At 44.9% G+C, this 26,180-nt stretch overlaps 1 protein-coding gene across 1 annotated transcript in view; it reads right to left on the reverse strand.

Moving 5' to 3' along the window:
• SV2B (synaptic vesicle glycoprotein 2B) overlaps nucleotides 1-26,180 on the reverse strand; it is a 281,226-nt gene that overhangs the window by 59,969 nt on the left and 195,077 nt on the right. Inside the window, exon 8 of the mRNA XM_086958097.1 lies at nucleotides 15,570-15,734. Coding sequence (XP_086814223.1) covers nucleotides 15,570-15,734 — 165 coding nt within the window. The remainder of the gene's footprint in view (nucleotides 1-15,569; nucleotides 15,735-26,180) is intronic.

Genomic DNA, 26,180 nt, shown 5'->3' on the forward strand with positions numbered 1-26,180 from the left:
GATCCATCCACATGCAAATCAGCCTTGACCCTGCTCCAATGGCAAGAGTCCAGCATGAACTGCCAGAACAGATCCTCCGTGAACAGGAATACAAGCAATTTAGGACCGGTTTCTTCCTGATATTTATTTATTTATGCTATTGAGATATGGTTTGAGTAAAGTAATTGTCTCTCTTAAAAGAAAACCAATGGGTTGGACTTTAACTTATTGTGCCTATTGTTTTACTGCATGAGTTCTGAAACCGTACCCGCCAAACTCCCCTGAAGATGCCTTGGACAGCTCAACCTCACTACCCTAAGTGTCAAGTGCACTAAGGCTGCACTTGGCTCTATTTTAAGCTTCACATTAGGATGGAACCCACAGTACAGGAGGCAACAAGTCCCAACAATCATTTACGCCCAGTGGTCCATGCCAGCCCTGTGCCTCTTAAAATGGGTCTGACAACCATCTTAATGGTACTTACTTTATCAATATTTTCCTTTTTTTAAATCTTAATTGCAAATAAGAGATCATTTCATATAACACTGATTATAACAGTCATGCTTTTTTGAAAAACAAAGGAAAACACAAACATGTCTGTTGAACTTGTGCTTGTTTACTATTTAATTTGACTTCTTTTGGTCATTTGATACCTGTTAGACCTGCCATCCTTGGCATGGTTTCCCCTGTCTTTTTGCCTCTGCCTCCTGTATTTTTGACGCTGTGCTGGATTTCGTTTTGCTGGTTTAGATGCTTTGGGCACTTTGCCACTGCTGATCAGCGTCAAAGTGCAAGTGCTCCCTGTGTAAATTGTGATTGTAATTAGTTCTCCATGATTGACATATTTGTATCACCAAGAAGTCCCTAATAAAGTGCACTGCGTGTGCCAGGGCTGGTGATACAAATGCTACTAGAGGGCCTTCAGCACTGGTTGTGCCACCCACATGAGTAGCCCTAAAATGGTGTCTCAGGCCTGCCACTGCAGGGCCTGTGTGCAGTTTGTGAACTGCCCTGTCCACCTGGTCAGTGTCCCCACTGACCAGACCTAACCCTTCCCTTTCTGTGCACATTAGTCACCCTTATGGAAGGTCAAAGGTACCCCCTTGGGCAGGGTGCTGTGTATGTGAAAGGTAGAGCATGTACTAGTGCAGGTGATATGCTCTGGTAGTGAATGACAGTCATTTTCGTTTTTCACTATTGTAAGGCTACCTTGCCCATAGGCTATCATGGGGAATGCTGACTACAGTGGCTACCAGCATATCTTACCATAGGAGCAAGGTAGGACATAAAATTCTGAACTCAGAATTTAATAACACATCTTTTAGGAAATGTGGTTTTTAAATCCTGTGGTTGAGAACAGCACTTTTAGAAAGTGGCTGTTCTCTTGTCTGACCTTTCTGTGTGCCTTGGCCTGTTTGTGCATTGACTGTCTGGTTTGAGAGTGACAGGAGCTGGGGAGCCCCCAGGAGGCTGAATGATTGCATCTGCATCTTGAGTGGTGGGAGGGGATAGCACCTGGGCCTGAAAAGGGCTGTGCCTGCCTTCCACAATACTGGCTCCACCTCCTGATAGGCTGCTGACAACCCTGCCCCTCTCCCTGAAAGGAAAGGAGAGGCCAGGAAAACAAATTGCTCAAGGAACACCCAGAACTGGTTCAGACCTGGCCCAGAGCCCTCCTGCACAAAGGGAACAAAGACTTTTAGGGGTACAGGACCCCAGACTACAGAAGATTAGATAATCCTGGAATCAATAGGAACTTCTGCCAAGGAGAAAGCTGGAAGACTGAAGAAGGACGACTGTTATGCTGGTGCTTTGCTGGACTCACCTGCAGTTGCTTTGCTGCCAAGGAGAGGGGAAGGACTTTGCTTTGTGCTGTGACCCCTTGCTTGAAGGAATCTCCAAGGGCATGAAGAAGAGCTAGCTCCCTGTTAAGAAATCCCAGGAACAAAAGGACTTCACCACCAGTTTTGTCCTTCCTAGAGTGCTTGGGCCAGTTGTGGTGCCTCTGGAAGTTGTACCTGAGTTGGGAAGCTGGAAACCCAGATTTTAAAGACTTTCTGCAAGTTTTAATGCATTGCTCGCTTACGGAGTGCATCCCCGTCAGTGCGAGGAAATTCCGACCACTACGCCGAGATCATTGCAGCGCCTGTTGCCGCTGCAAGAGTTGTCGCATCCTTCATTAGCGGGACACACCAGTCTGGTGCGGGAAGATTACCATCTCTGCGAGTATCGTCGCAAAGCATGTCGTCACTGGATGAGATCGTCGCACCGCTTGCTTGCGGACCGCATTACGTCATAGTGAGAGTCGTCGCAGAGCCATCGCATCGAGGGGCTGCAAGAGTAAAGGATAGACGCTGAGCCGTGCATCGTCGCCTCACCGGAGATCATCGCCATCCTGAAGATCGTCGCATCGTACCTTTTGCGAGGCACTTCCACCGAAACCTGTGCACCGGAATACACGCAAGGTATCGCATCCCTCTCCATACAGACTGGAGTCATCGCTACATGCCCACTGCATCCAGTAGGGTTGTCGCATCGCCTCCCCAGGGTATCAGGAGTGACGCATTGCTTGCTTTTCAACGCTATAGCTTTTCACTTGGAACTTTTGGCGCATCTAAAGGTACTGTTGGCTAAAACGTGATGCAACTGTGGATTATTTTAACACAACCTTAAGAACTCATTTGTAACCATATTCTTGAACTGTGTATGTTGGATTTTTGTCATCTTGGTCTTGTGTAGATTAGATTAAATACCTTTATTTTTTTTAACTGTTGTGGAGTCAGTTTGTGGTGTTTTCACTGTGTTACTGTGAGTCTTGGTACAAATACTTTGCACATTGCCTTTGATAAGCCTGACTGCTCATGCCAAGATATCAAGGGGGTGAGCAAGGGTTATCTAAAGAGTCTATCCTTCTTACCCTGACTAGAAGCAAGGGTCCCTATTTGGACAGTGGTACTTACCTCTGCCAACTAGAGACCCCAAGTTCTAACAATACCCTATTTATATATCTTTAATGGTTAATCACTGCTGTTAAGTGGGTTATTTAGAATGTGTTGATCAATTTCAATGGCAGATGGAAATGTGCTCTGCTGAGATGTGAAAATGTCCCTACCTATTAGGGTTCGTTTGCAAAATCATTTCTGATCATAGTAAGTCATATCAAAGGAGTACACTTTTATATGCCTTGTGAATTGGCTCCGAAATCTCCAAACCCCTACACGCAAAAAGGACACAGTTCTTTCGATTTTAGTTCCAATTCAAAAAGGCATGTAGGAGTTTTTAAAACAGTATTACAGAGTACTATTTTGCGTAATCCAAATTACATTTGTTAATAAACCCTTAAGGATATAATTTTAGTGAAGGTATAAAAGTGATTGAAGGAAACAGCACCAGTGCAAACTCATCAAATACTCACACGCCTTGCCACCCCAAAGGACATTTTATTAGGACAGAGTTACAAAACAGTTAGTTAACCTCAAAACAATATTAACATAGCATCAAATGTATTGATACATCATCCCCCGAGGGGTAGCTATGCCTGCATCTGACTTCGTCCCTACAGCCTGTCTATGGCATTTGCTGTTGAATAATAGTCCTGCACTACTCTCCTCAAATTTGCAGGGTGGGTGGGTTATCCTTCTCTAAACTTCCCTCTGCCCGGGTGGTGCAAAGGAGTCAGGTAGAAGCAGTCCTTGCCCTTCCTGACCCTTAATTATCTATCCCTAACCCCCAGATCTTCCCCTACCCCTACCTATGGCATGTCCCGGCCAGCACCATTCCATAAGTTTCCCAAGGAGGAGACTGGCTATGCCTGTCGCTCCCCCTGGGTCCCTTTAATGGAAATGAAACTAATAGCTACAAAACCACTACAGTGATTGCTGGGAGATGCACATAAGGTGGTGAGGTCTATAGTCTTCTCTGAGCAGCATTCTCTAAGCCATACTCAAGTACTGAATTAGGTATGGAGAGATAAATGTTTTGCAATAAAATTAAAAGAGACCAACATAGATTTTACATAGAAGAATGCTGAAAGCATTTGGTGTAGCTGGCAAAATGCTCATGTATAGTTTTTATTTTGAGCCTGTGGTTGCAGGTAGGGGGCCACCGGCACTTCTTTTTCCTTTTCAGACATTTCCCGAGAGCAAGAGAGTGAAGAAACCACAAAACGGAAAGACAGAGGAACAGAAAGACAAGGGAGAAGCTAGGATCCCCCAAGAGATATAGGGACAGGGTGTGTCTGGCAGCGAATTAAAGTGGCCTGAGGTTGATTCAAGACTAGCAGCCTGGGTATTGGTCATGCTGATCTGTAATAGTGCTTACGGAGGGCTTTTGAGAAGAGCTTGGGTCCCTGGCACTTATTCTTCACAAATTAAGCACTGCTTCATCTATTTATGTTCTCCCATTGTCTGCCCACCCAGAAAACGAATGTGTCTTACTGTGAGATGCTGATCATTTCTAGTGAAAGGAAGAAGTCCTGACACTGATTAAGGATCAGTTTCAGTCACTACAACCTTCTTTCTGTGTCCAGAAATGGCACTGCAGTTGCATTACTAGGACAATTCGGGCCTCATTCATGGCATTTTGGCATAAGGCAGTGCAGAAAGGCTCCTTGCTGCCTTTCCCTAAGCCAAAGTGAAAACAGTACAGTGCATTTGTGTCCATTTTGCTTGTGCTGTCAGCGTTTTGGCAGCCTAGCACCACAAAGGCACCCTTGCACTCTCAATATCAAGCAGGATTGTTTTTGTGCAGGAAGGGACAACTTCCTGCACAAAAACAATCCTATGAGGTGTTTTCCTCTTTTTATGTGTGCTGTAGAATGCAGCACACATGGAAAGATGAAAAAATGTGGAGCAGCAAATGTATTTCTCCTCATTACGCCTCTCCTTTGGAGGCATATGGATTTGTCGCTTCCCCAGGTTTACATCACTTTGTAAATTTAGGGAAAACCCACTGCAACACCCATGTAATGCCTCCTGGGTGCAGAGTAAGCCGACTCAGCGATTTGAGTTGCATCGCCTTACTCATGATTTATGAGGCCACTCAAAGCCGCGCAGGTTGGCTTTGCAAAGCTTCATAACTCCTTATGAGAGCGTTGAATCATGCATGTACAACTTTACGTGGTGCAAACGGGATGCAGGGCTCTCATAAATAAGGCCCCTTGTATCTCTGATGAGGCTCCTAAGTGCACTTAAGTGGAAAATAATAAATACCCTATCCGTTGGCTGTTGCTATGATGGAAGAATGTGAGTTTATTGTGTGGCCCATGTGGGTACTGTTTCTGTGTTGTGTGTGATCACGAGAGGCATTTTCTTATCATGTCAGGTTTGCTGCACTTAAGCTTGCACTGGCAAGAAGGTGTCACTTTTATCGTGTTAGTTACCCAATACAGAAACTGCAATTTAGGGTGGAGAGTGGAGACAATTTCATCTGTTTTCTCCGGTCGTCTCTCCTACTAATTTAGTATTCAAAGTAGCCAAGATCAAACAGGAAATTTACTAGTGTTGATAGCAATTAAGCTGATTCAATTCCAGTGAAATTTACCTCCTCTTGAATCCTTTGAATAAATGACTTTACTTTAAGGAGAACACCATGTGTAATCATATTTTAAACAATAAATTGATATAATATGTCATTTGCCGTTCTAGATACGAATCATTTGATTCTGTTAGTGACATTATCTTACCTGACCTGGAATTTATCAAATTCGTGGCTCAAATACTCAGCAAACATGAGCAGTAAAAAGAAAATTATCACAAACTGTTGTTTCCTCCAATGGTCACTAGGTGACAGTATATCTCAAGAAATTAAAAGAAATTTACTAACCTTGTAAACAGCAGTGCTTTTTGAATCCCCCCCGAGTTAGTGGTTTTAAAATTGTAGGCCACTATGTGTTATTACGCAAGGAAGCTTCAAAATACTTAAGGCAATTTATATTTTAGTGGATCAACAGAGATGCAATTAAACTCACCAATCTAAAGCTGTGTGTGTGATTCAGAACAATATAACTAGGTGAGTGTCATTTTATGTAAAAGAAAGCGGTTTTAAGTTTCGCCACAGTGCTTGTGCTTCGCTTGTGAAATCTATTGTATTTTATATAAATCTTAAAAGTGGCCTACATTCTTCCCTTGATTCCGGTGCTTGCCACTACCATTTCATCTGTTTCTATTGTTTCTAGCATGCTACTTCCTTGTGTTCCTTATGTGTTTCTTTTATTAGTTTCCTTGGGACAAAGTACTCATTCTCATCTGCTTTGGTGGGAGGACTGTCTTTTATTCAGTTTCATCTGCACCGCGTTGTTTGTTTACCTTTAAGTAATCTCTCCCTGCTTGCATGCATTTGAAGCGCGCTTCTCGCTAAATATTTTTTTGTTTGTCCGATGTCTTTGGTTTAAACTTTTTGTGCTAGCACACATTCAAAGCGTGCTTGTAGTGGTTGTTGAGTCAAAGCCGGGTCTCGAACCTGGCTCCCCAGCTTCAAAGTCGGACGTTCTGGCCATTACACGGCATCCTCTGTCCTGCCCATTCTCTTCTAGTTTCAACTCAGCTTCACCACATTCACGTCAGCTGTATGTGAAAACGACGTACTACTGGATTGTTTTAAGAGATATGTTACCCACTTTTGTGATTGTAAAATCAAATGGGCCTAGGCACTGTATTGCTAATGATGGTAAATCTCAACAGTGGCCTTCTATCTAACATCCAGTGAGTGATCAACACTTTCTATCATGTTTTTGCAAGGAAAGGAAAATAAAATGCATAGTGTTTATGAGAGCACTTTTTGCCTCTGCCAGGTTGATATAAAAACAGCCTTCTAACAGCGAAAAGCAGACCCGCAGCATAGGATTTACCAGATTCTGGTCCAGCTCTCGAATGTTACAACATAAGCTATAAGTATACATATTTTCCGACACTAGATTAAAGCAGCATCGGAGTCTTGGCATTATGCACAGCATTGCAATTGTGAAGCCGGATAGACCATTTCCTCATGCTTGAAAAAGGCAAACTCTGCATGGAGCGGACATAAGCAGGATGTAAACAGTTACATTACACAAGGACACATTCAATTTTCAATTTCAATTAAGCTTTATTCGGCTTTTGAATTTAAAACCATAAAAGCAGCAGAAAAAAGAAACAAACATACAAAAAATTAATTCAGCAAGTCAATGCATAGTAAAAAGAGAAAACAGACTGTTTAGGGCAAGCTAAAACAGTTTGGCGAATCAACTACTCAAGATCATAATCCAAAGTACACAGAATCCTCCATTATCATCAGGTGTTGTAGTAATTTGGTACATCGGGGCCAGGATAAAAGTCATGCAAATCCCAGATACGGATGGAGCCATCTCCAACTTTGTGGTGGGTAGAACGTAAAAAGGGGGCAATGTTCCTGTGTTTAAACTTAATTAAAATCAGATCTCCCGGAACATTTTTGGGCAAAGAACCAAGCCACCCCACCCTCCTGACGCTCAATATCCCGCCATCTAAAACAGATGGTAAATGTCTATGGTTTTTAAGCCAAAAAATGGCTTTATTCATTAGGTCCTGCTGTAGTTCACGTTTGCCCGGGGTGAGTTCAGGGACCCCAGAAAGAACGGTAACGTATGGCGCAGCTTCGGGGGGTAGGTCGATTCGATGCCTTCTTTCTAGAAGTCTGTGAGGGGTATGTTTTCGGGTAAGAGGAGCGTTGCGACCACTTAAAGTGGGTGGTGTAGGAGGGGGGTCACAAGTTGGAAGTATACTGGAAGCATTGTTCATAGGCCTTTCATAGGTGTTAGTAAGGGTAGAGCATGTGGGTGTCATGGTTTTGGCATTTAGTGGAAGGGACCTTATTACAGTGATTTCAATCCTGGTCAGCCTCTCCCCCAGATCATTAATTTTTGCGACCAATGGTAATAGAGCACTGTTTAACATTTGATCAATTTGGGCCAGTAGGGTCAAGTGAAGGGGGGATACGGGGTCATGTGATCGAGTCTCCGTTTTATCCAATGTTAGTGAGACTGGGTTTGGGGCGGATAAATGGGGGCTGCAGAAAGTTGGTTCGGGGGATGCGGGGGGTGAGCCATTTGGTTGTTCAATGTCTCTATTCATTATAGGGGGAGTTAATACATCCTGGACATAGTTAGTACCACACATGGCATTCAATTCTTCCCAAATGGACATCGTGGGTAGGGGACTGGATACCGAAGACAACAGTGTACAGATCAATACGATAAAAAGGGAATGGTTAGCATCTGACTGTACCTCCTCCTGTGGTGGAACCAAGAGTGGTGGCCCGTCCCGGCCTCCTTGCGCCTCAGAGGGCCACAGAGGGCCCGCCCTTTGCCCGGGCTTAGCCCGGCGGTCCCGCGCGCGTCCCGCGGGGACAGGAGGTGTTCCGCTGTTTGTAGGCGCCTCCTGGCGCAGTCAGTGACGTCCCAGGTGCACCTCTGCCACCGGGGCACCTGGGGATTGTGGTCTGGGTCTATTAGCCGTTTCCCTCACGGCGCTCGGTGTGGGCTGTGTTCCAGGCAAAGGAAAGGGAAAGTGCTTTTCGGACTCTGCCGGTCCCCCTCCCGTTCTGGCGCTGATTGAAGGGTCCCCCACGGAGCTGTTGGTGCTCCGCTGTTTGTAGGCGCCTCCTGGCGCAGTCAGTGACGTCCCAGGTGCACCTCTGCCACCGGGGCACCTGGGGATTGTGGTCTGGGTCTATTAGCCGTTTCCCTCACGGCGCTCGGTGTGGGCTGTGTTCCAGGCAAAGGAAAGGGAAAGTGCTTTTCGGACTCTGCCGGTCCCCCTCCCATTCTGGAGCTGATTGAAGGGTCCCCCACGGAGCTGTCGGTGCTCCGCTGTTTGTAGGCGCCTCCTGGCGCAGTCAGTGACGTCCCAGGTGCACCTCTGCCACCGGGGCACCTGGGGATTGTGGTCTGGGTCTATTAGCCGTTTCCCTCACGGCGCTCGGTGTGGGCTGTGTTCCAGGCAAAGGAAAGGGAAAGTGCTTTTCGGACTCTGCCGGTCCCCCTCCCGTTCTGGCGCTGATTGAAGGGTCCCCCACGGAGCTGTCGGTGCTCCGCTGTTTGTAGGCGCCTCCTGGCGCAGTCAGTGACGTCCCAGGTGCACCTCTGCGACCGGGGCACCTGGGGATTGTGGTCTGGGTCTATTAGCCGTTTCCCTCACGGCGCTCGGTGTGGGCTGTGTTCCAGGCAAAGGAAAGGGAAAGTGCTTTTCGGACTCTGCCGGTCCCCCTCCCGTTCTGGCGCTGATTGAAGGACACATTCATTTTTGGTGGGCACAGGGAGATTAAGTGATTTGCCCAGAATCACAGGATGTTGAGCCGACGCGGAGACTCAAACCTGGTTCCCCAGTTCCAAAGTCATCAGCTCTGGCCATTATGCCACATCCTCGGGAGTGGCTTCTGTTTCTGAGTTTGAGCGCTATCCCATGTTTCATCCCCAGTGTGACCACTGACCCATCCCTTTACAACTGTACTGTGATCCAGACAGCTTGTGACCTATCTCCATCCTTCTTTTGTTCCACTGCGCAACCGTTGTATCCCTTACAGAACTCCAACTGAATTGAAGCATGTGCATGACCTCTGCTAATGATTCCCAACTCCTGTAATGTCTGGAGGTGACATTTCCCTTCCCAAGGTGCTTACATCCTCTCAGGTGATGGGGACGGACAGCATGCGCTCTTGTAAATTGACACAATAATGCTAGCGAATACATTTACCGCTTGGAAGTTACTTTCAGGGAAAAGGGAGAACATTGTTTGTGATTTCAATCACAAACTCACACACATTTAATGAGCTGAATCTTGTCATGAAACAAAGCAGTGAGAAAACTACATTTTACACATTGTATGCACAGATTAGCCACATTTGGTCTGTATGCTTGGAAAAGACCTAACTAGATACAGTGTGAAAATGCATGATTTTAAAACTGTATTTGTATAGTGCTTCATACACCATTGTGGGGGTGAGGCGCAGAATTGGCAGGTGGCACGCTACACTTTGGGGGAGTGTATGAGTGGAAGGGAGTTGTATGTGCAATGAGGCCTAAGTGGGAAGTACTTGTGTTCTGCGTGAGTAGCCAAGGTGGTGTCTTGACATGGGTCACATGCTTAACAGTGTAATGGCGGAAGACGAGTGAGAGATAGAGTGTGCCCAGTTTAATGAATTGCTCTGGAGGTCCCATATGGAGTTTTTGGTGACTATCAAGCGTTCATCTCATATCTTCCTAAATATTTTAGGGTCTACATTATAGTCAATGTACCAGGCCTGTTGTCATTTTCTCAGACACTAATTTATTGGAACCAGCCATGCCGAGACGCCGAAACTGACGACTGTCATTACAGCACTGTACCCACCTAGAACAAACACAACCAGGGACGGGTAGCTATTGGAGTACCAGAACTACTTTTTCGGACAAGACCTACAAAGTCCGCGATAACGTGAAAAGATAAGGGAAGAGAGGTACTCCTAAGAATTTTAAGAACCATGTCGGAATAAGGAAACGACTGAAAAATCCAAGATGAGGATTTTGCATTGTTTTTCAAACAAGAATCATTTAATATTTAGGAAAAAAAAGTACATTTTGAACTGTGTGGAAAGAGACTAATTGGACTACTCGTCTGTGCCACTAAAGACTGAGCATGTACGTTTTAAGAGATAGCAAATAATTATGGTGAATTTTAATTCTTGATAATGTTGATTTTATTATTTTATATGGACGATGTTGTAAGGTTTTTTTTCCCCCAATAACACCAACAAGGAAAATCTGAATTATCAGCACATTCATAGCTAGGATCCATAACACCAAGCTGACTTTTTGCACATCAGAAGACAGAAATTTTCCACATTTCACACTAGCCCAACACATTTAGGGGCATATTTCCAAGCCCCTATCGCCAAAGGAACGTCATTTTTTGTGACGTTCCTGTGGTGATAATCAATTCGCCTTATTTAGAAGGCAGTGTCAAGCCACTTAATGTGGCTTAATGTCACCTTGTAAATAAGGCCCCCTTTCACGCTGAAAGGAGTGAGCAATTGGTGTTGATTTTGAAGCTGCCCTCTATTTAACAGGCTGGTGTAAATAGGAGGAAGCGCCAAAATTAAGAACAGGGAAAACCTGGTCGAAACATGGCAACACGAGGAGAAAGTGTTAATTTTCCTTGTTTTTGCTGTGTCTATATCTGCTGCATTCTGCAGCACACATAGAAAAAGCAAATTGCCATGAATGATTGTGAATATGCAGGAAGGTGTCCCTTCCTGCACATAAACAATCATTACATAAATGGAGATTTTCAACTTCTAGTGTGCTGCACAATGCATCACACATTTGAGCTTTAAATCAGTATTCTGGATTGTTTTTGTGCAGGAAGGAACACCTTCCAGCACATAAATAATCTTTCCCCCAATGCAGACACCTTTTAGTATGGTGCAAGGGGGCCTGCTTTGGCACTCAGGAGCTAGATTTAGCGCCAGCGCTAAGGGGAAACACAGATGTGCGCCACATTCTTGTGAATAGAGCTCATCCCTGCGTCTTCAGAATGGTGAAGCTTGCATTAGCAATGTTCGCTTAAGGCCATGCTTTGCCATTGCCCCTTAATTTATTTGTATGCACAAGTGTTGTAGACTTGTTTCCATGGTGGGGTTGCTTGGGTAAAAAGATTGCCTCAATATTGTGGCATTAGCTTCTCTCTTTGATTTACATAAAACAACATGAGATCAGTTGCACATCCGAGTGGTAGCTGGTAGGCTTGATCCATATCCCTATCTTTCCTATATTATTCAACGCCAGAGTCCATCACACTTTGTCTTGTGCAGGGGTCTCCAACCTTTTCTGTAGTGAGAGCTAATTCTGCTCAAGGAAAGTCCTGCTGAACTACTAGCATATTTTATCACTTGAAAATGCTGATTATATGTATTAACAGTACACTATGACCATCCTAAGCACAATTATCAGTAGTAACCACCCACAAATTCCAGGTGAAGTTATCAGCAGAATGCTAGGAAAACGTTTATCAATATTAAATACTTGTACTCAAGTAAAATTCAAATCATCACATGCTGTGTGCCACAAAGGGTATTACCACAGCAGTAAGTCTCCCCAAGTCAAATTGAATTATCATTCAGTTAATAACTTTAAATGTGTTTTTAGAATTGCAAAATTTTGGTCATTAGCATATTCGTTTTTGAAAATACACATATTTTTCTAACAAAATCGCTTTCCACTTTGAGCAATCAAACTCAATTTTCCAGAAGAAAAGCTTTTTCTGAAAAAGCATAATTTTTTCCTTTAAAAATAAAATCAGTTTTCATCGTTAGAAAATACACAGTCACTAAACATCAGCTTTTTGTTTTCATTAAGTACCGCCATGTAAACATGCCTCTCATGGACAAATTATGCTTCAAATACCCAGGTATTGGAATCATAAGCCATACTTACTCACCATAACACTAAGAATGCCTCTGTTATGCCAATAATGCCCACCATTAAACCAGGGCTACCACTGTGCCACAACTAGATGCCCAGTAGGTATTAGTGTACAAGGGAACCCGTAAAAATGGCCAAGGACCACGGGTAGAACTGAGTATTTTTATTTTACAAAGGTCCTAGGTTAAAGTGATAATTAGAGAAATAAATTACACAGGCTCGAGATAAAGGCTGTGTTTTTCATTCTTCAGAGTCCAGCCGAACCTAGAAGCGTTTATTTTGGAAAACAATTTATAAGTATAGATAGAATTAGGCGAAACAAGGTCGCACATGAGTAACTGGGCACAAACCCACAGTAACTACCGTAAAAATTGCAAATCATAAAACGAGCAGTACTGCAAAACAGTCGACGAACGTTTCGATCCCTATCTCCAAAAATATAGTGGGATCATCTTCAGGACTAAAGTGAGCTTTGCCTGATTGGTTGAGTGAGCCACGAGCGAGGCACAGTGGGCTGGACGTGGCTGAAAACACTTCAGTGGGCATTCAGGTTCCGAAGTAGCCGATGCCGTTTTCGCCTTGCATTTGGCGCGCGGCGTTCAGGAAGGATATCGGTATCTACCCAGTCGGGTCGGTTCGATTTAGGCCGTTACAGCCTAGCGTCTCTAGCGTTGGCTCGACGGGAAACTTCGATAGAGTTATAACCGTGAGTTGCGGTTTGTTATCTCCGCAGGGCGCTCAATGGCGTGGGCCTTTTCCGTGCGAGCCGTAATATGCTCGTAGTGGGGCCGAAATGGGGTCCCGTCTGGAGGCTCAATGGCCTGGTGTGGGTTTGTGCTTATTCAAAAATTGTTTGCATTGTATTATAAGCCACCCTCTTCTCCTTGTGTGCCTGTTAATTCTTTCTCCTTTTCCCCTGTATTGTTTTCCTCTGACTAGGTACAGGCTTGTGCCCAGTTACTCATGTGCGACCTGGTTTCGCCTAATTCTATCTATACTTATAAATTGTTTTCCAAAATAAACGCTTCTAGGTCCGGCTGGACTCTGAAGAAGGAAAAACACAGCCTTTATCTCGAGCCTGTGTAATTTATTTCTCTAATTATCACTTTAACCTAGGACCTTTGTAAAATAAAAATACAACTAGATGCCCAACATATATCAGTAATGGCCATTGTTATGGGAGAAGTGGTTGCCACTCTGTCATGAATGGCTAAACGCAGGCCAGTCATGCTCTTACTATGTCAGTGATGGCAGCAAGTATGTAATTACTAGACTTGTATGCCCAAACTAGTCAAGGACGAAAATATTATGGCTATGGCACAATTATACCATGAATGGGCGCAATTGCTTCAGAGATAATACTCTACTGAAGGAGACCAGCATACATATTTGGCAGTCCTTGACGCTGTCATACGAGTAGCTTTAAGGAATCAACACTTTATTTAGGAAGGACACAATATCACACACCCACACAAAAATGAATGTGATGCTTTTAAATTTCTTTGCCCTGGATGCATTCTCTCTTCTCCTCAGCTCTTTGGTTGATCATGCTCACAACTAACACATTTTCATTCTAGTTCTTGCAGTCACACACTTTAGTGGGTCAGCCCTGGTTACTGCTGCTACTATTCTTTGATGTCACACACAGTGCCACTGATCGAGCAGGGCGGATAACATGGCCAATCTCCTTCTTAGGCAGATTTAAAGTGGATAAAGATGGTTCATGTGGCAGACCCATAGGCCAACGCTGCAGCTTCCACAAGCTTCAACACCCTCCCCATACTCAGCAAGACCTTCAAATGGACCCACCCCCAAAATCCAGGAAAACGTTCCCCATGTACTCATCACCAGCAGGTTGGACTACGGGAACACCCTCTATGCCGGAATCAAAAAATCTCTACACCACAAACTTCAGACTGTCCAGAACGCTGCAGCCAGACTCATCCTCAGCATCCCATGGCGAGACCACATTACCCAGCATATACGAGCACTCCGCTGGCTCCCCGTCGAAAAAAGAATGACCTTCAAGCTGCTCACACACCCTATGAAGCCCTCCACAACACCGAACCCCAATACCTCAATAAAAGAATCTCCTTCTACATCCCCAACAGAAACCTTCGCTCTGCTGACCAGGCATCATCCGAAATCCCCTGCATCCACAGAAGTAGAACATGAGGCACACCCTTCTCCTACATCATGGCCAAGAGCTGGAACAAACTCCCCCTCAGCATCAGATGAAGCCCCACACTGAAAGCATTCAGGAAGAGCCTCAAGACATGGCTTTTCAAATGACCTGAGCTGCCCAAATCCCCCCACACATCCCCCCAGCACCTTGAGACCCTCACACATGAGCAGTGCGCTCTATAAATCCCTGATTGATTGATTGATTGATAGGCCACCACAGTGTGTGTTTGAGTGTTATCAACATGCCCATTGGTTTCGGCTGTCTCTAATTCTTATGGATAGATAAATGAGCAGTGTTGGCTTCTTTAATATACACAGAATCTCTGAGATTGGCTTGGTTTGGCTTCACCTCTGAGAGCTACTTTGAGGGTGCTGGCGAGCTACCTGTAGCTCTCGAGCTACTGGTTGGGGACCCCTGGTCTAGTGTATGATCCTAGTCTACCACATCCAGGACAATAGCACAACAGATCGGTCAATAGAAATTACAGTTTGCAGAGTTCAATGCACATTTAGGATAACATATTATTACAACGCATTTAGGACTTAAAATAATGAAGAAGGAAAATGATCTAGAGCCTTATTTATGAAGGCCTTACGCCACCGGTAAGTCACTTTTTCCCATTTCAAAAGTGACGCACCAGTGGTGCAAGGTCTTCATAAATAAGACCCCTAGTATTTGGGTTGCACTACAATGGCGTTGTTCTCCTTAAGCAACCTTACTCAGAGGCAGCCATAGCTAAGTTACATTGAAATCTAGAAAAAACATCTGGGTTGTAGTTTTCATTCTCGTGGGTATATTCCATATCCAAAGACTAAATGGAAGAATTGAAGAAGCATATACATCTATCACATGTAAATGAAGCAAAATAAAAGTACAGAAATGTACTGCATTTACAGCGATGTAGGATAAGACACATTTCAGGCCAAAGTATCTAAAGAGCTGACAATGTTGAGCACAAAGACACAATGCAGACTTTAAATCAATAACACATACTTGTCATCCAAAAAGTCTCCGTTCTTATGAATTTGGTTTTCAAGAGTAAAGTTGAATACAAAATGGTGGATACGCTCAGCTTCAAAGACCTTAACTTTTTCTTCATATGCCTCCTCCTGGAGGTATCTGATCATGTCTGGAAACCAAACAGTAAGCCCGTAATAACTGTAAAATAAAATAAAGCAGTAAATAACATTAGTCTCCCCAGGTGACCCCACTTTAAAAAAAAAAAGACAATGACATTGTTTTCCCAAAAGATCTCTCTAAAATCTTATAATCTTCGTATGAGCGAAAGAGTCCTCTCCCGTTATTTTGATTCAAATAATACTTCCAAATTTCCGTAGTACAGAAAAACACACGTCAGATAAGTCGTGGCATTTTCTTGAAACTTCACGAAAATCAAAACAGAACAATAAAATAACACCATGGTTTCTAAGACAATTCTGCACATTCCCCTAGTCTTATTTTATGATTGACGCTTCAGCTCTCAATAGCAGTTAAAAGCAGGTTGTTCTACTGACAATTTAAAGTGTGACAATCTGGTAGCCCATGCTCCTGTACGTGTTCTTTCTACGTAAATTCTAACTTAGGCTGTGATTTGCAATACTGAACGAAGTATACTAATACAATGTAGCGCACTCTTTCATTAATAACAGCAGCGTTGCAAAAACGTTGAAACATTTTTGAGCGTTCACCTTGCTCTCCTCTAGATGGCACTATTGTCTTACTACCATTTCGACAAACATCATTAGGCACCTGGTATAGCCGAGATATATAAATCAAACTAATAAATAATAGGGGAATTTATTCTAAAACGTCTTCTAACCTCCCTTCTCACTAAGTTTTCCTTTGGAGTATTCCGAGGCTCAGTTAAAAGCAATCGATGCAGGTTCTGAATGTAATTTGTATTCTATCTCAGTGACAGCCTAAATTCCATCGGGAACAAACTGCATCCGTGAATCTGGGTCAGTGCACGTAAGAACTATGCAGCATTCTGCCGCGTTCTGTTCTGGGACGGCGGGACGCCATCACTCTCTTCAGCAGCAGCAGTAGTCTGCTTCCAAAACAGCAGCAGCTAAAATCCCTGCATTTACGTCTGCCTGGACACTCAATCAAACATGTTCATTAGGGGGCCTATTTATCAAAAAGTCATGCAGTACAGCGCCACAAAGCAAATCACAATGCTGTGCTACACTACGTGAAAAAGCAAAAGACAAACAATTGATGGAAGGAATGCAGAACAAATCAAAACATTCACTCCCAGTCAAGAGATCTGGGTTAAATCCATCATTCTTTTGCTCACCATGCCATCCCAGTTTAGACCTGGCCATATGCAAATCCGTCTTGACCCTGTGCCTCATGGGATCAGTCCAGCCCGAACTGCCGAGCCATGCCCTCCCTGGACCGGAAACAAGCATTCTAGGACCGGTTTTGGGGTTTCACCCCTTTTCAGCCAGGATAGCTTGATTCCAGTGGCACAGTGAGCCCAGGATCCACGTCTGGGCATACCTGGTGCACTTAGGGCGAGAAAGCAAAATACGCACAATTGACAGGGAAAGGGAAAAGGAATGCGCCTTATTTAGGGTAATATGGCACATTCCTGGCTTTTCCTCTGCGCTGGCACCCTTCTAGCAGCCAAGCGCCAACACAGACAGACACCCTTGCACCATGGTGCAAGGGTGACAGCGTTGCATGAAAGATTGTGTTTTTGCAGGAAGGGACACCTTCCAGCACAAAACCAAATATGAAAGGCATATTCCTCTACCTGTGGGCCTCATTTATGGTATTCTGGCATTGGGCAGCGCAGCAAGGCACCTTGCTGCACTGCCTCCGCCAAAGTGAATGGGCAGGAATATACCTTTTTTTATGCAATATGGTGCATTCCCATCCTTTTTCTCTGCACCAGCGCCATTTTGGCTGTTTAGCGCCAATATTGCCACCCTTGCACCCTGGTGGAAGAGTGCCTCAGTTGCATGCAGGATTACTTTTGTGCAGGAAGGGACACATTACACATTCCTTAACAAAAATAAACCTGAGAAGCATTTTCCTCTTTCTATGTATGCTGCAGAATGCATCAAAATCCATGGGTGATGCATGGGAAAACCCACCGCAACTCCCATGGAATGCCTTCTGAATGCAGAGTACGGCGACGCAGCTATTTGCGCTGTGTTGCCTTACTCAAGATTTGTGAAGCCACTCAAAGCCACACAGGGTGGCTTTGCATGACTTCATAAATCGAATTGAGAGCTCTGTGTCACGCATGAACCACTTTACGTGGTGCAAAAGTGATTCAAGGTTCTCATAAATAAGACCTTATGTGTGTTGCGGTATGCAGCATACATACAAAGAGGATGCAATGAGTAGAAATAAAGAAATTTCTCCTTCTTACAACTATCCTGGGAAGGCATATTTTTTTAGCACATTCACAGATTTACCATTTCTGATGCAAAGCCATGAGAGAAGTTTGGGAACAGCCATGAAAAACCAATTGAACATCTTCCCTGGAAAGAGTAAGGCAACAAAGATTTTGCGCTGAGTTGCCTTACTCGAGTTGCTTTTGCACCACATTTTTGTTGTGCAAAGGCTCCGCAAACTAGCTCATAAATAGGCCCCTAAATACCACTGTCACAGATTCATTCTGGGAAACTTATTGAACGGTTACCCAAAGTTTGAGTGTGTGTGTGTGTGTGTAGCCCTAATTCTCTTAACATGAGCATTCTAGGAGAAAATAAAAGTGGAAGATTACTCAAATACTGGATTAGCTGCTCTCCCATGAAAAAGACTCTGGCCCTCATTTGCGAGATTCACCTTGCTGCGCTGCCCTACGTCAAAGTGAAAGGGCAGGAATGCACCAATCTTTATGCACTATGGTGCATTTTTGTCCTTTCTCCCTGCGCTGGCACCTTTTTGGCAGACTAGGATGCCTCTGTTGCATGCAGGATTGCTTTTATGCACAAAGGGGCACCTTCCTGCACAGAAACAATCCTAAGAGGCGTCTTCCTCTTTCTATGTGTGCTGCTGAATGCAGCATTGATAGGAAGAGGAAAAAAACCGAGGAAAAGCAAAGATATTTTTATACGTTTATACGTTTATTTGTTACGAAAACCCACTGCAACGCTCATGGAATGCCTCCCAAGGGTGGGGTAAGACAACGCTGCGATTTGCGATGCCTTGCCTTGCTCCATATCTATGAGGCCATCCAAAGCCTGGCATAGTGGCTCTGCATTGTCTCATAGATAAAAATGTGTAATGTGTGCTGCCAGAGTGTCACAAAAAGTGATGCTCCTGTGGTGCACGTGGCTTGTAAATATGCCCCTTTGTTTTTGTGGCACTCCTGGGGCCTCATTTCTGTGATTTTGACATAGGGCAGTGCAGTAAGTCACCTTGCTGCGCTGCCCTATGTCAAACTGAAAGGGCAGGAATGCACCATATTTATCCAATAGGGAGCGTTCCTTTCCTTTCCCACAGCACTGGTGCTGTTTTGGCAGCCTGACGCTAACGGAGGCACCCTTGCACATTTGTGCATGGGTGCCTGTGTTGTCGGCAGGAATACATATATGCCGGAAGGGGTACCTCCCTGCACACAAACAATCCTGGGAAGCTTTTTACTCTTCCTTTGTGTGTGGCAGAAAGAGGAAAATACAAGGAGAAATAAAGTTACTTCTCATCTTTGCACCTCACCGGGGGAGGAGTAGGTTTTGACAAATACCCAGGTTTACATGGTTTTGTAAATCTCAGGAAGTGTAGAAATTCCTGGGTGTTGCATTGGAACACCCACTGCAATGCCCATGGATCTCCTCACTAGCACCCACACATCAAACAAGCAATAAAGCCACACATTACTTCCTACACTCTGTTAAGAAAGAGATACCCATCTACCTAAGAAAGTCATATAGCTCATTTTTACAAACCAGATGAAAAAAATGTTTTTATGATCTTGTTGTCGCCAGGCTAGATATCAGGAATTGAATCTGTGGAGATACTTCACTACCTACTCTTTCACTTCTACAGGGAATTCTCCACTCTGTAAGGGAACTTTGCCTGCACAATTTCCATGCTGCACTTGCTCTACAAGTTGCCAATTAATGCAAGGATCAAATTTAAACATTGCTGTTTTACAGTCAAAGTTATCCATAATAGACATCAGCATTTCCTCCCACTGTCCGATCCGTGAAGTAAGAGGCCTGTATAGCCAACTTCACAAAACCTCTCAACAAGGCGTTATTATTTACTGGTGCAACTACTACTGTCTAGAACTCTCTACCTCTTACTATCCGAACTAAATCTACCTAAGATGCATCCAGGAAGTGTTAGAATCTGGGGGCTCTAGTTGGCAGAGGTGAGTATATTTTTCCAAATAGGGACCCTTGCCTCTGGTCAGGGCAAGGGGGATACACACTTTAGATAACCCTTACTCAACACCTGGGTAGCTTGGGATGAGCAGACAGGCTCATCCCAAAGGCAAAGTGTAAAGTATTTGTACTCAAACGCACAGCAATACAGTGAGAACACCACAAATGGACACTTGGACTTGGCCCTTTTGGCAGGTTCACCCCTAAACCTTTTGCCTTTTAATGTGACCTGATATTACTTGTTTTTGGCTTCTGCGCACTTTAACACTGTGACCCAGTGTAAAGTGCGTGCACAGTCTGATTGTGTGTGGTGAGATTGGCCTGCCCTCCCATAGAAATGCATGGGGGATATGTGTGTCAATGGTAATTCCTGGTGTGAGAGGAGTACAGGGGTGGGTTTGGTATGTGCAAACTTCGGAGAATAAATGCTGTGCAATGGTGTGCGCAGATTGAATGTGTCTAGTGGAGAAGTGCCACTTTTGGAAGTTGACATTTCTGTATGCTGTGAGATTTGAATTGCCTGTCTGGTTTGTGAGTGACAGGGGCTGGCTGGTGTGGTTGGCTCCAGGAGCCAGGATGGGTCTGCCCGGTGAATAGGGAGATCTGCATGTAGATGGGAGGGAGGAGTTTCACCTGGGACCTGAATAGGGCTGTGCCTTCCCTCCACAATGATGGCTCCACCTCCTGTGGTGTGTCTGAGGACCCTGGCCTGTCCTGTGAATAGGGAGAGGGGCTAATCAAAACAAAGTGCTCCAGAACCAGTTGTAACTGGTTCTCCCCTTGCCCTACAGTTTTAGACAAAGGAAATCTGTGTATAAGAAGGGGCTGTAACCCCATGTAAAATGTTCTCTTGTTCCTGACTTGAGGGGAGCCTGCTGCTGCTGCTGGGCGCCAGGAGGAACCGCCACTGGGGACTGCCTCCCTGCTGGAGGGCCCTGTGAGCTGGCTTGCCTGGGCCCAGCCTTTGCCCCCCTTCCTTCATTCCAATACTTTCTTTGTGAAATTGCGCTCAAGTGCCTGGGAGGCACTATATCTGGATTGCCTGAGGAGCGCCTTATTTTTAATTGCTGAAGGTCGCTTTGCTGAACTGAGGTGCAGCGCTTTTAATTCCCACAGCGGCATGAAGCTGCGATCATCTGGGTAAGGGAATCCCCGGCGTGGAGATTCCCCCGCAATCTGCCTTATTTTCGGCACGGGAGCCCACCCCGCATATCTGCCGTTTTGAGATACCCCTAGCTGGTGCCCACCCTGCCAGGGGCTTTGTGTGCTTTTAACTACCCCTAGCGGGTGCCCACCCTGCCAGGGGCTTCGGTGCTTTTAAATACCCCTAGCGGGTATTCACCCCGCCAGAGACTTTGTGCTTTAAAGTGGGAGCCTACCCCGCATTGCCCAGATCGAACACCAAGCTCACCGCCACGACCCGGAAGACACAGGAAGCCAGGCAACCTGTTTGGTAAAGTGGGCGGGTCCGCAAGAGAAGAGGAAACCAGGAAGCGGATTAGAGCCTACCCCGCGCTCCTGCACCACCGAGAGAAAGCCGGCGTCTCTCCACGGGGCTCCTGAGAGCGAGGGAGATTCCCGGCCGCCTGCTTGTCCGAGCGAGATTGACCTGGAGCCTCGGAGGCTCCACGGGAGAAGCGCCGCCATCCAGAGGAAGCTGAGGGGGCATGAGGCACATTTACAGTGCCTGCCCCCACTGCACTAGATGAGACAAACCACAGCCACCGCAGAAGAGCTCCGCAGGCACCTCTTGAGTCCCAGAGCAGGACTCCAGCATTGGGGGCAAGTGTTTCCAGGAGTCTCCCGAGTGCGACTCCCCCAGTGGTGCCCGCGCTGATTTGCTTGGGGGCCATTTTCTTGACAGAGTCCCAGTGGGGAGCTCACCAGGCCCGAGGAGTGCCAGTATTCATTGGGCTAGTGCCATTTTTCTAAAGCTGCCCCGCCTGGCAGAGGGCAGCTGCAATGCTGCACAGTTCTTCTACAGGGGGCACAGTGAATGCTCATGCCCCTCTTGGTGATTATACAGCTGCCCAGCAATTAGTGGACAGCTGCCATGTTTAGGCCTAAAACTCTTCTTTTGCTGCAGGCGCAGCCAGCCCTGAATTTTGGGACAAAGGGCATTTGAGCCCCATGGAAGGCCAGTTGGCCTGGGGTCAGTACCTACTGTGATTCTTGTGCAAGGTGATTGGTGATTATGATGGTAATTACATGATGCCTAATGCGATGTATGCGTAATGTATATATGCACCCTGTTTTATACCTCTACCAGTGTTTTATGATTAGGATTTTGTTTTGTGTAGTATGGTCTATGATAGCGAGTTTATGTGTCCCTGCGTGATCTATGCCTAAGGTGATTAGTATTGTGTGTTGTGTTTCTATCTTTTACCAGTGCTTACTGGTTGTGCTCTACAATTAGTATTTTGTGCTTCAGTTATTCTATGTTCTGCATCTACTATTTCTACTAAGTGCTGATTCTGTTGCCTTGTCATGTGTATATAATCCCCTGTAGATACTGCCCAGTTCCAGTTGGCACAGTGTATATGTGTGATTATGATCTAATGTGTTTATGGTAATACAAAGGCTATTTTTATATATAACCTTGTTTGGAGTTCCTTTTGTAGTGTGCCTAGTGTGTTGCTGCTGTGTGTGTGTTGCGCAAACGCTTACACATTGCCTCCGGTATAAGCCTGACTGCTCATGCCAAGCTACCAAGGGGGTGAGCAGGGGTTATCTTTGGCGTGTAACTCCCAAGCCTTGAGTAGAGTGGTGGTCTCTGCCTGGCTTTGGTGCAAGCCTTAGCCAACCAGTGATGCCATTTCTAACAGACACCACATCAGTTTAGGAAAAATAAAGTATCTTTATCTAACGTCAACAAGACCAAAACGACAAAAATCCAACAGAGATATGACTTTAGAAGAGTTATTGCAGAAATAAAACTTGTAGAAAACAAATAGCTCCACCTGGGGCTATTGCGATGTTGTGACAGCAATAAATCCAAAATATGGCTCAGACTGAGAGGAGAACGGCGTCAGGCACAGAGTCACAAAGACCCCCAAACAAACAGTACGTTGGAAAAGAAGACTTTGATGATGCACGGCGTCATGGAGGTGAGATGTTGGAGCAGAGGTCGGGCCATCTCCCTTGCTGCCAAGGAGGAGGCGAGGTGCAGTGTCCATAAGGAGGAGGCATGTTGAAACCAGGACAGGGGAAGTCGGTTGTGTCAGTGACTTTGTGGAGTCACCATCTGCATTTATCAGTGCCGCAATACCAGGATGCAGGCACTGGCAATGACGGAGTCTGTGCGAGCGCTGGGATTGGGAAATGCCAATAACTGCAGGCGTCGGAGCTGCAGTGTAGGCCAGGTGGTGCGTCCTGCACTACACAAACGGTGCCCCAGGCCTCAGTCCAGTTTGTGGCATCACAGCAGCTTTGGAGACAGGTTTTCTTACTTCTCTTATGTTGCTTCCAGCTCCCAATACCAGGAACAACCTCCAGAGGCCCAAAACTGGAATAGGCATCTCCTGGCAGGTCAGAACTTTCAGCAATAGAGTTCAGGTGAGCTGGGGGTGAAGCCTTTGTGTCCCTGAGACTTGAGAACAGGAGGCGAGCACAGATAGGCTTTTGGATATTCTTCTTCAAGCAGGTTCACAGCAAAGCAAGCCAACCCCATATAACACACAGCAAAGGGACAGTACTTCTCCTCACAGCACTTCAGCTCATCTTTGGCAAAGGTTGCCCTTGATTCCAGAAGTAGTCTAAAGTTCTGGGGTTTAAGGTCTACTACTTATACCCCATGTTGTCTTTATTCTCTTTGTGCAAGGGTCTCTGAGCCCATTCCAAACCAGTTCTGTCCTACCACAAGGGGTGGAGACAGCACTGTACAAGAGAGATAGGCTCTATTCAGGTGCAAGCAAGGAAAACTCCTCCCACTACTCTAAATGCATCTAAGCCCCAATCAGCTCAGCTCTGAGTCACCCAGGAAGGGCCAGGTACACCTCAACCTCCTACATCCCCAGCCCCTGTCACTCCAAAACCAGACAGTCAATCCACAAATAGGTAGATGCACATGGAAAAACATATCCATTAGATCCATTGTTATTCCTTTTTAACTTTTGTATGCCTACATCTGTTTTAATGTAATTGATTTTATTGTTATATCTTAATATGTATGAAACATAATTGAATTCACTGTCATATCTTAATATGTATGAAATGTTCCTAAAACTCCCTGCATGAAATGTTTTTAATTCTCTTTGTATGACTTTTAATTAAGTCGAATAAAGATAAATTGACTGACTGAGGTAGATGCACACAGAATGGTCATACAAGAAAATGCTGACTTTCTAACAGTGGCATTTTCAAAGACATAATTTAAAAACCATGTTTATTAAAATATGTATTATTAAATTCTCAGTTGAGAGAGCCTAAACGTTATTTCTCTATCTTGTCCCAATGCGGAGTTATACTTGTAAGCTGTTACAAAGTACCTCCCATTCTATCCGATGGGACAGATAGCCTTTCAACAGTGAAAAACGAAATTGGCAGTATTTCACTATCAGAACATGTCACACACACCAGTACATGTCCTGCGTTTCATATATGCACCCTGCCATAGGGGTACCTTACATGCAAGAAAAGGGAAGGTTAGGGCCTGGCAAGTGGGTGTACTTGCCCGGTCGAAGGTCGACAGGGCAGATTAAAACTGTGCACAGACACTGCAGTGGCAAGTCTGAGATACCATTTCAGGGCTACTCTTGTGGGTGGCACAATCAGTGCTGCAGGCCCACTAGTAGCACACTTACAGGGCCTGGCACACTCAGTGTACTTTACTAGGGACTTATCAGTGAATCAAATATGCCAATCAAGGAGAACCAATCATAATAACAATTTACAAAGAGATCACTTGCACTTTGATACTGATCAGCAGTGGCAAAGTGCCCAAAGCATCTAATCCAGCAAAAACAAAATCCAGCAGAGCTTCATAAATACAGGAGGCAAAAAGTCAGGGGAAAGCACGCCAAAGATGCCAAGTTTAACTGGAAGTGTCTAACAACTTGAAATAATGCTAAGACAAATAATGGGGGGGGTAAAATGAGACACAATACTTTTTTCCCCCTCAGGAGTTTATCATAGATACTAAAACAAAAGGATATCCTTGTTACTTCATCAGGCATTATTTTATCTCATAATACTTCAGCAACTGCAGAACCTTTCTTAACCTTCTTGATACTTCTTGAATACCGGTCACAATCTACTATCTATACCAAGAAGTCTCATCTGTGTATAAGCCATTGTTCCTTTGACCTAGAAGCACTTTAAGGCTGGTTATTTCGCAATGTCACATGCCCTAAGTTTTTCAATCTTTTATGTATTTGATTATATATTGGCCCTGTGTTTACCCACCTTAGTTTGAAGATATATGTTGTGCCCTTTCTCTGATTATGCCCATCTCTTCCCTGAAACTGTATGTTTAGTGCTAACCAGAATACCAAGCATGTCATTCCCTTGACGGTAGTTTATTGAGTGCTAGTAAATCTACTCATGCCACACTCTAAGGGGTTTATTTATGAGCCCCTTGCAACAGTTTTAGACTGTTGGTGTGTCATTTTCTTGACCTACTGGTGGTATAAATAATGTGCCATGTTGCGCCACATTTATAAGGTGACAAATCTAGGCAGATGCGTCACTTTGTAAAGCCCAGCTCCACATTATTCCTGCGTCAGGTAAAATGTATGCAGGGTGGGCGTTCCCGTACAACAAAGCATCATAGGAGTGACACCGTGAAATCTATCGGATTTTACTGCTCCACATCTGGGACGCCACTGCGTCAAAACCTTATGCCTGCCTCATAGGAGGCGTAAGGGTGACGCAGTGCTATGTGTATAGGCCTGCCTTATGCATTGCTAGAGTTGCATCATGCTTGCGACACAACTCCAGCAATGGGTGACTTTTGTGCCGACATACATCAGGATTCCTGATGTATCTTTCATTCCTTGCGACATAGAGTGACATACATTAAATATGGAGCATCCCTCATGTCACAAGAAGCACACAGTGAAAACTGTCATATCGCTGTTTTAATGCAGCGATGAGACAGTTTCATAATTATGACCCGAAGTGTCTGCTGACCTTAGATGTCTCTGGGTCTCAAATAGCATTGTAAGAAAACAAAGTCAAAACCTAGGTGATCTGTCTTTGACACATTTGTTGAAGAATCTTTGTTGTGGGAGGATCCTGCCATAGTCTATGGCTATCATTT

Source organism: Lissotriton vulgaris, chromosome 2_1 (assembly GCF_964263255.1).
Source record: "Lissotriton vulgaris chromosome 2_1, aLisVul1.2, whole genome shotgun sequence".
In the NCBI taxonomy this organism is placed as follows: domain Eukaryota; kingdom Metazoa; phylum Chordata; class Amphibia; order Caudata; family Salamandridae; genus Lissotriton; species Lissotriton vulgaris.